General features: G+C 33.1%; 1 protein-coding gene across 1 annotated transcript; it reads right to left on the reverse strand.

Annotated features, from left to right (window-relative positions):
- Positions 1-992: 992 nt before the first annotated feature.
- On the reverse strand, positions 993-11,298 carry LOC120179206 (gamma-interferon-responsive lysosomal thiol protein-like). The gene is made up of 3 exons (XM_039184864.1): positions 10,953-11,298; positions 1,309-1,374; positions 993-1,126 (listed from the first exon to the last, which is right to left on the reverse strand). Exons 1-3 carry the CDS (start codon positions 11,223-11,225, stop codon positions 1,070-1,072), a joined length of 396 nt encoding a protein of 131 aa, XP_039040795.1. The 5' UTR covers positions 11,226-11,298; the 3' UTR covers positions 993-1,069.
- Between the last annotated feature and the right edge of the window lie 345 nt (positions 11,299-11,643).

Consider the following 11,643-nt stretch of genomic DNA (forward strand, 5'->3'; position numbering starts at 1 on the left):
TGATATTTCTAAGAAAATTGAGCAAACTATCATCCCCGAGGAATATAAACACATACCAATGGATAGTATATTAGTATTTAAATAACAATGAAGGAAAATCAAACAACAGAATCGTAGAAGCTGACAGACATGTAAATCTTCAAAATATAGTTGAGATCTAAGAAAACTGAAAGTCAAGTTCTCAGTGGCTATTTTGTACACAACAAATAACAGGTCTCGTGAAGTTATAACCTCATCCTATTCACGGAGATAAAAGTCATAGCAATTTTAAGTAATTAAAATAATTATAATGTGGAGCAGTGTTCCTTTCTACTTTATCATTCCACTTTCACTCGGTCTAGCAGGTGAAGTTTCATTTATGGCTTTCTGATTTCTGTTCCAATAGTGACTTCAGAATTCACAACAAATCAGCAATTCAGCAGAGTTGTTGCTAGAATCACTAAATAGAAACACTTTTCTTTACTTAAAGTTTCTTCAGGTACTCCAAATCAAACTAGGATACAACTCAGATACTTAAAGCACCTTCCTCGAGCACCATAAATCTCATCATAAGATTACAAAAAGCTGTGGTTACATGTTAAATTTCTTTGAGGGCTATTAAACACAACAACACGTTACATCCCCTTGGTTAAAATCAGTTGGAGATGATAATGTCTATTATAATGGGCATCGATATCATGATGAAGCACTTTCTTTGTGCACCATAAATCTCAAATAAGAGTACCGAAAGGTTACAACTTACAAGTCAAAGTTATGGTTAAATGCTAAACTTCTCTAAGGGCAACTGAATGCTCACGTCTCAGGTTCTTCAAATTAGTACCAACTTAAATACCAGGATATTCAATTCATTAGTTAACAAAAAGTGAAAAAGAAAACATATTCTGACAGAATATACTACCAAGAGGACTGAGAAATATAATCCAAGTTGCATCACATGAACGATATAGTCAAATACTTAAATTGTAGCACAAGGAGTAGTGACTAACTTTTTCCCAAGTCCATTGCTGTAGCAATCAATAACGGGATTTGCTTCCAATCCCAATTTCTCAAAGCACGATTCCCATTCAAGTTACTTCCTCTCAAATACCAAAGCCTCAACGCAATAGATAAACGGGAAATGGTCATTCTGCATGGCAAAAGCTAAAGGTTAACATAAACCATGTCTTATATTTCGAAGGTTGGAACATAGATTTCAGTTATTATGAGTTATGGCATCTTCCATCATAAAAGATAACAGCTTTAATTGAACTTTTGAGGCAAATTTAACTACTGAAAAACATGGTGAAAAATATGAAACAAAAAAAATACCAGTTTAGGCCAGGCATCAACTGCACAAGCTTCCATAGTGTTTAACAAAAGTTCAGCAGGGCCATGCTGCAACCAAAATAAATAAACAGAAGTCAAATAAAAGCCGAATTGAAAAGAAGGTTTAAATTGAAACTATCACACCTGAAAATTCTTCAGCTTTATTAAGTATTAGTTTAATTAATTTTATAAGGGACAAATTTGTTAGATTCTAAATACTTCAGGATAATTCTCAAATATTCATTTTTTGATCCATTTTTCACTGATTAACCTCTCGATTTGATCCATTTTTTTTGCAATTAAGCTCTATTTCTGATGTAATTTATGTTATATCTATATGAGATATTATTGGACGTTGGATTCAAGTTTGAGAAAGATCGAATAGAGTTTAAATGTTCAACTTGTGTAGCTCAAAAATCGAAGTAATACATTATTATCATTTGCATGCTTTACAGAACATGTTGGTATTTGTTAATGCATAAATGATTATGTTTGGTCATATGTGTGTAGTTAATATTCCTAAACTCGATCTGTATGTGATATAAAGTATTAAACTGAATAATACTCATACTACACATATAAGACACTAGAAGAGTGATAAGAAATAATTTCAATTTTAGTTATTATCCAGAAAAACAATTAACCTCAGAATCTCTAAATTTTATTTAACCTCGTTAAAAATTTTAATACATAAATTACCTGATTAAGAAATTATGAAATTACCCTTGAGAGATGAAAATGGCCCGAATTGACCCTGATAGTGAAAATACCCAGAGAATTTGTATTTAATCCTAGAAATTATTAATTCACCTGTTAAATTCTTGATTTGTTCTGAAAATTTTTAAGAATTAGTTTGTAACTTTTGAGAAAGCACTAGACCTAGAATTTCTTATTTATAAGCAAACACCTAAATATTAACTTATCGGAAGTACTCTTATTGTCAGAATTGTTTGAAATAAATGACAAGTTTGAATTAAATGGAAAGACTTGATAGAAGGAAATGATTGAAATATCCCTGAAGTGTAAAATTACCTAAAATGTCATTTAGCCCTGGAACTACTGAATACCCTGAAGCTCCGAAATGAATAAATCTACCTCGAATACCATAATTGTAACACCCCCAACCCGTATCCGACCAGAATACGAGTCTGAGAGGTTACATTGCATTTTTAAAACACTTTTCTTACAAAATAACAAAACATTTGAACTTATTTTAAGAAAATACGATAATAAACTATTGAATTATGTTTGTTATAAAATTTTGAGACAAAAACATATTTGTGAACAGTAAAATACATATAAACAGTAATGAACAATAATGAACAGTGACCTGCTACATTATTGTGAACAGTAACCTGCTACAGTACCGATTACACAAATTTTTCCAGATTGCAAATAGGGTATCGATACCATGCTACAGGGTATCGATACCCCTGCTACAGTACTGCTATAATATTGCTACAGTACTGATACAGTATTTCCATAACATGTACATAAAACTCGTAAAAATTTAACCGTTCATTACTACATTAATATAAATACGTTCAAAACATTAGAAAAGTCGATCAGAGCGTTCGTACTAACAACTTATTACATTTCTTACATGCCAGCATATTATACACAATCAAAATACATACTTATTAATTACTTATGATCTGATCTTCTAGCAGTGTTGTTGTTCTTGCCACTTCTATTCAACTATTCTTGATTCTTGGTACCTACATGTAAATCACTTACATGCTAAGTCATAGACTTAGTGAGACATAATAATAATAACAATGAAATATAATAATGATGCCATAATAAGATGAAATGTAATGAAAACATCTATATAATCCATGTAAGTTGCATAACAACGTACCTTACCAATAATCTTCTTAATTTAATCATCATGAATTCATATAATAAGTTCAATAAGTTCAATGTTTAATAAATTCAATAGCCCATGATACAATACTGAGAACCCGAGGTATGCGAGTACTGTGAGGTTGTGCACTATGCTGTCACCACAGCTCATATAAATTTGCACGAAGTGCCACGTATAATTGCACTGTAGTGCCATATAATATGTCTCTAAGGACCACATAGAAATTCCTTAAGAATCATATAAATATACCAAGGATCAAGTAGGTGTCTCAAAAGACCTCATACATGTTCCAAAGAATACATATATGTCCCGAAGGACCACGTAGAATTTGTCCCGAATGACCACGTAGAATTTGTCCCGAAGGACCGCGTAGACCCTCTACTTTTGGCATGCCAACTATACATGTAGTTCTCATCTACATAACATGGGCTTTTACATTTCACGTAGTTTATACCGCGTAGATAGGCAACTTCTTACCTTTATCACATAACTCATATCATCTTTTCATGTAATCATATAACTCCATGTTGCATAACTTGTCTCACATTTTCATGTAATCACATAGAATGATATGTAATACATAAATCAGGTAGAACGATGCATGTAACACATAAATGTGATCATAATCATGTACCCATAGAAGTCATATTAATCACATATTAGTATTCATGAAATCATGAATTCAGAACATTGAAAATAGACTCATCGCAAGTCTAATTTCCATATAATCATATACTATAATAATATGCACTCACCTTAGCCTTGTTGGATTTGAACCAATTCTAGAACTTATCTCTTTCTCAATCTTTTCTAATCCCTCGATCGTTCTTACTTGTCACTTGTTCCGGAACTCGTTTAGGTTCGGTATCTACATAAATATAATTTCCGAGACAATTATCAAAAGCCTAAACCTTATAACTTATACTAATAGCTTAAACGAATTTAATGAACCAAACTTTAACTTTTCCTTTAGGGGGAATCGATTCCCCCCAGGGGGTATTGGTTCCCCCCAGGGGGTATCGGTTCCCTCTGCATAATCTGTAATTTTACTATTCAAACCCGAAAATCATCAACTCTTCACTAAATTTTCTCATAAAAAGTTTCTTTCATACTACGAAACTTAACTACAACCATTTTAACTAACTTCTATCATTTTAACACTTTATTATTTCCAATACTTCATTCAAATTCTTAAAACCAATAATCATACCCAAATTTCAAACATGTTATTAATCAATTCTATCACTCCTAACCCTTTAATTAACCTCTTGACAAGTCGAAAATCTTATTCAAACTTCAAAAACTCATCCATATCAAAATTTCATCTAAAAACCCATTTCTCAAATCTTTCTCTAAAACATTTATCTTGTTGTTTTAATGTCATATAAGCTTTCCTTTAGCTTATATAACATCCAAACTTCCATTTCCAAACTAAAAAACAAAGAAACGACCAAGGTTCACATTCTTACTTTGAGCTTGGGTGCCTCACGTTGAGAGAAGAAGATGAAGAAGATAAGTCTCTGAAAACTTATCTCCTCAATTCATTCACATGGGTATTATAATACCCATAATTATTATTTTATTCTTTTATTTGCTCAATGACCCTTTTACCCTTATTATAATTCCATATTTACTATCATACCCAACACACAAAATTCCTCCATAAATCACTAGACTTATCACTTTATTCTAATTCACCAACTAAATTTATAAATTCTTACAATTTAGTCACTTACTCAGTAATTGGGATGTTACAATAATGATCTAAATACCCTCATGACCTAGATTAAGCAATGCCTTTGGATAACTTCTAAAGATACTAGTGAAGTTTTAAATGTTGTAAAGCCCTTGAGGTTTATAGAGTACGACCTAAGTAGGTCGATCATCCCTAATATTGTTACATTATGGGAAGTTAATAAATACTACCTAAATACATGTTATTCTTCTCATGATCCGTCCAAAGATGGTTATAAAATTGATCAGTTCGATTCTATAGTGCAGTCAATTTTAAGAAATGAATATTCATGAAGTTTCTCTATCTACGTAATTGATAAATATCGCATTTGTTGGGAATTGTACAGTGTGATTAGAATTGAAAACCTGTTAAGATGCTTGAAATCTGGAATTTTTTAAATCATTGCATACCCTTATTAAATTGATTTATCAAATTTCTTAGGAATTAAATGACTAAAATGCCCTTATAAGCCTAATTGATAGAATCATTTTAGGAATGTCTGAATTTAAATAAATTTTGATGCAATAATTTCTGAATACTTTGCTGATATATCTGAATACTATGATCTTGATAAATCACTTCCTGAATGATTGATGAATCTGCTAGCTATCAAACCCCTTTTTTATAAGGATCTCGTTTCTGAAATTCAATTAGTCAGTAGAAGTTTGTGTGCACTCCGCTTGATAATTGCTAAGTACCTCCGAAAAGTAATTGGATCCTCTAGTGTGTTCCATATGTGTTATATGATTCTTTTATCTGTTCTGAAATGTGATTCATCGAAGTTACTGATTTGATGAATCTTTTAACTATTCGATATTATGATTTATTGATGTATTGATTTACTATTTATGAACTATGACTACATGATATGTTCTCTCTAGTTATATGCTTTCACTAGAATATATAATCGCTCCTGATTTATGTATTATCGAATCTACTGTTTACTGTATGAATTGATTATTGGGATATTGTCTGGGTAGGATTCTAGAGTATGGAGGTTCAGCTCTGATCAAGCTGGTAATTTCTTACGGACCTAAGGTGACCTTAGGTAGGCTCTGAGGCCCCAAGGCATTTCCTTAGGTAGGCTCTAAGGCCCAAAGATACTTCCTTGGGTAGACTCTTAGGCCCTAATGTACTCCATTGGGCAGGCTCTAAGGCCCCAAGATATTCCATGAGGTTGGCATCTACGCCCAATAGGACAAGGGTAAGTCTTTATGAATGCAGTTTTGGGGAACTGTATATCGGTGTTCGGTTAGAGGGTATTACTTTGGTTTTAATATATGTTTTAAACTACTAATGTTTTTAAAAGATTTGTACACATTTCTCTGTTTTATTGGAACACACTAGACTCCCCAATTCAATCTTTTAAATATGTCACTCTGAATACTTCCTTCAGACCGTAAATTCATGTTTGTAACTGAATACTTGGCTAAGGGAATCTGAAATCGCCACTAGAATCTGATGTTGTCTGTCCCGCTAAGGGAAGCTATGGTTTACCATATACTTGATGACCTATTGCATTCATATGGTAGTTTTGTATTACTGAGCTTTCCAAAGTTCACTTTGTTACTTACCATTTCAGGTTAAAGAGTTTGATATTGTGCTTTTACTGACATCAGTAAAAGAGTTCCACCGGCATTTCTTACGGAGTAGATGCAGATAATTAGGGGGCATGTAGGTCGTATTATATTTTTATATTCGAGTCTGAAACTTGTTATACTATTGGATATTGGTGAATTTTATTTTAATATATATATGATTTTCTGAACTTTTATTTTATCTATAAATTATTTTATAGTTTTAAATGGATTAACAAAAATTTTAAATTTTCCAGGATTTTTCAGTGTGGTTACTCCAGTAGCCCTAATGTGACACCTCGAATTGGATCAAGGCACCCGTATCGGTTTGGGAGTGTTACATTTAGTGGTATCAGAACTTAGGTTGAGTCGAGTTTTTCTGGATAGACCGGTCGGTCGACTGTCAGAAGATATATGTTCAGTACATGCCCCTAGACTATAACCATACTTTTCTAAGCCGGAACTCCAGGGTTGAGTTCCTTTCTATCATAAGCTAGACTAAGTTTTCTATTTGTTAGAGGTCAACCTATGCATAAAAGGAATGCCAGTAACATTTGTCCAAATTATGTAAAGTGCCTCACGAGTAATGTGAGAGTTACTTATCCGAGATATTCTAACCCCTGACTCCATAAAAAAAAATTGGAATATGTTACTGCTATCTGAATATAACCTCGTAGCCAAGGTCGAATTGTTTCCACAAGGAAAATTCTGTTCAAATTCTTTTATTATTATGAAAGGGAGTTCTGATGAGAATGTATATTTAGATGGTTAAGGATTAGTAAAAGACAATACTTCTGTAAAAGCTACTTGAAGATATTGAAGAATTGTTGAAAGCTTTACTTCTACATTTCTATGACTTGAGTGAATTTCGAGGACAAAATTCTTTTAAGGGGAGGAGAATTGTCACACCCGAAAATTCTTGAGCTTTATTAAGTATTAATTTAATTAATTTTAATGGACATATTTGTTAAATTATAAATATTTTAGAATAATTCTCGAATATTCAAAAAGTTTAGGGACTCAGCCATGTATTTTCCATTTTTATTCTGCAGAAAAAAATTTGAAGGAATAGTGTGGCCAGTGGGTTTCGAACCCAGGCCAAAGATAATAGAGAGCCATGCCCTAGCTACTAGGCCAGGGCACTGTCTGGTAATATTTTTTTAAAGTTATCTGTTTGAGATTTTAAATCCTTAAAAAACTTTTCCCCCAATCAGATTGGAAACCAAAACCCGAAGAAAAGCCTCCCAACAGAATCATCTTAGTAGCCCCCTTCCCACCGTATTTCACTCACATCTGGTCACCAGTGACGTGCACTAAAACGTTCCCCGTTGTCCCACTTCAAAACTCCTTTAGTTATTCACCGTAAATGGTCATCGATCATCGTGAATTGGCATTTAAGTGTTCGTTGAAAATCCACCGGTCACCGTCGATTTTTTCAATTTCTGGCCGAACCCGTTGTCGTTCTACCTCACCGCCCCTAGCAATGGACTCCCCATCGCCGTCAGACCAAAACCCAACTATTTTGGTCTCTCACCATCGTCACGTCGCCATCATGGGGAGAATGAACGTCGACGATGTTTCGACCATTCGTAAGTGGGTTTTTGATGCTCTTCATCACAAAATAGAACTTGCACGAGACTTCTGAGCCAACGATCTATCGATCTAAAAATTTCGTCTCTGTTAGACAACCGGAGCCGTCGTACGTGCCGCTCCTTACATGTGGGCGTCATCGGTCAGCCTGGGGAATGTGCTGACCAGTCATTGACCGTTGTTGACCAACCGTTGAATTTTTTCGAGAACACCAATCCTGATTTTTTTTCAATGTCCTAAGTCTATTTTTGAGGTCTGTTACGCCAAATTCGAACCTGGTAAGCTATTTTCACCGATTAACCTCCCTATTTGATTCATTTTTCGTAATTAAGCTTTGTTCATGATGTAATTTCTATTGATATGTATCTGAGATACTATTGGACGTTGGATTCATGTTTGAGAGCGATTGAATAGAGTTTAAATGTTAGACCAATGTAGCTCGAAAATCGAGCTAATACATTACTACCATTTGCATGCTTTACGGAACATATTGATATTTGTTAATGCATGAATGATTATGTTTGGTCACATGTGTGTAGTTAATATTCCTAAACTAGATTCGTATGCGATATAAATTATTAAACTGAATAATACTTGAACTACTCATATAAGACACTAGAAGATTGATAAGAAATAATTTCAAGATCAGTGATTATCCAAAAAAAAATTAACCTTAGAATCTCTAAATTTTATTTAACCTCGATAAAAATTATAATATTGAAATTACCTGATTAAGAAATTATGAAATTACCCTTGAGTGGTAAAAATGGCCCGAATTGACCCTGATAGTGAAAGTACATTGAGAATTAATATTTAATTTAATAAATTACTAATTCACTTGTTAAATTCTTAATTTGTTCGAAATTTTTTTAAGAATTAGTTCGTAACTTTTGAGAAAGCATTAGACCTAGAATTTTTTATTTATGAGCAAACACCTGAATACTAACTTATTGAAAGTACTCTTATTGTCAGAATTATTTGAAATGACTGAAATAAATGACAAGTTTGAATTAAATGGAAACACTGGACGAAAGGAAATGAATAAAATACCTCTTAAGTGTAAAATGACCCAAAATACCCCTAAACCCTATAATAACTAAATACCCTTAAGCTCTGAAATGATTAAATCTACCTCAAATACCAAAATGATCTAAATACCCTTATGACTTGGATTAAGAAATGTCTTTGGATAACTTCTGAAGATACCGATGAAGTTTTAAATGTTGTAGCACCATTGAGGTTTATAGAGTATGACCTAAGTAGGTAGATCATCCCTAATATTGTTACAATACGGGAAGTAAATAATTATCACTTAAATACATGTTCTTCTTCTCATGATCCGTCCAAAGATGGTTCTGAATATGATCAGTTCAATTTTACAATGCAGCCAGTTTTAAGAAATGAATATTCTTGAAGTTTCTCTATCTACGTAATTGATAAGTGTTGTCTTTACTGGAATTATACAGTGCGATTGGAATTGAAAACCTGTTAAGATGCTTGAAATCTGGAATTTTGTAAATCGTTGCATACCCTTATTAAATTGATTTATCAAATTTCTCAGGAATTGCCCTTATATGCCTCATTGATGGAATCACTTTGGGAACGTCTAAATCTTAGAATTTTGTTGAAATAATTCCTGAATACATTGCTGATATATCTAAATACTATGATCTTGATAAATCACTTCCTGAATGATTAATGAATCCGTTAGCTATCAAACCCCCGTTTTATAAGGTTATCGTTTCTGAAATTTAATCAGTTTGCAGAAGTTTTGTCCCCCCGCTTGATAATTGCTAAGTACCTCCAAAAAATAATTGGATCCTCTAGTGTGTTCCCTATGTGCTATATGATTATTTTATCTGTCCTGAAAGGTGATTTACCGAAGTTACTTTTTTATTAAATCTTTTAACTATTCGATATTCTGATTTACTGATGTATTGATTTACTGTTTATGAACTATGGCTACATGATATGGGCTCTCTGGTTATATGTTTTCACTAGAAAATATAATCGTTCCTAATTTATGGATCATGAAATCTATTGTTTATTATATGAACCGATTATTGGGATACTGTCTTTGTAGGATTCTAGAGTATGAAGGTTTAGCTCTGATCAAACTGGTAATTCTTTACAAACCTAAGATGACCTTGGGTAGGCTCTGAGGCCCCAAAGAATTTCCTTGGGTAAGCTCTAAGGCCCCAAGATATTCCCTGAGGTCGGTACCTACGCCCAATGAGCCTAAGTTAAGTCTTTATAGATGCAGTTTTGGGGAACTACATATCGGTGTTCGATTGAAGGATATTATTGTTGTTTTAAAATATGTTTTAAACTATTAATGTTTTTAAGGGATCTGTACACATTTCTCTATTTTGTTGGAACACACTAAACTCCCCAATTCAATCTTCAAAATCTATCTCTCTGAATACTTCCTTCAGACCGTAAATTCATGTTTGTAACTGAATACTCCGCTAAGGGAATTTGAAATCACCGCTAGAATATGATGATGTCTGTCCCGCTAAGGGAAGTTATACTTTACCATATACCTGATTACCTATTGCATTCATCTGTAGTTTTGTATTACTGAGCTTTCTACGGTGCATGTAATTTGGGGCATGTAAGTTGTATTCTATTTTTTTATATTCGAGTTTGAAACTTGTTTTACCACTGGATTTTGGTGAATTTTATTTTAATATATAAATGATTTTTTGAACTTTTATTTTATCTATAAATTATTTTATAGTTTTGAATGGATTAACAACAATTTTAAATTTTCTAGAATTTTTTCCAGTGGCCCTAATTTGACACCTCAAATCAGATCGGAACATCTGTATCGGTATGGAGTGTTACAGAAGCACAATGAAATATATAATAAGTAGACCTGGCATTCAAAGGTATCGTTGCCTTTGAGTTTAGCGTTCCCCCAAGGAACGAGGCGGAGATCGACGACGGAGATGATATCATCTTCGAAGAGCTTCGTCAGGTAGTTGACTATGAAATTGGCGCTGAAGGGGCAAAGGGATTCGTAATACAAAGTTAATGAGACTTTATTTGAATCAGAAGGAAGAACGATTCTAGAAGCTGAACAGGATGAGACCCGCAAAAGGAGGCAACACAAGACTGAAACGGCAACCCCAAGTCGATAAGCTGCCATTGAAGAAGGGGGAGAATTCCCTAAAATTTTGGGCTTTTTTTCTATTAAAAGGGGACAAAAATATCGGAGACCCGAACTACTTGGAGAGGCAAGTGAATAAAAATACCGTAACTACCAACTACTATACAAATGTTATATGTTCAGGCCACAAATCAGAACAGCTGCTCTCGTGTCTGCACCTACCCTTTTTTCGTGCAAAGTATAACAAGTGTCTCTGAACTATGTTAAAATATTTTTGGGATAAATTATGCATTTAGTACCTAAATTATTAGTTTTGATTTGATTTAATATCTAAACTTACAATGTTTTCAAAATCATAGCTAAAGTTTAGTCTTATTTTTAATGTTAGTACCCCTGTTCAAAATTTAATGTTAAGTTTTGAAAAAAAATTGAAAGTTTAGGTATTAAAATGGACCAA

The sequence above is a fragment of the Hibiscus syriacus genome, unplaced genomic scaffold (assembly GCF_006381635.1).
Source record: "Hibiscus syriacus cultivar Baekdansim isolate YM2019G1 unplaced genomic scaffold, ASM638163v2 tig00112407_pilon, whole genome shotgun sequence".
Lineage (NCBI taxonomy): Eukaryota > Viridiplantae > Streptophyta > Magnoliopsida > Malvales > Malvaceae > Hibiscus > Hibiscus syriacus.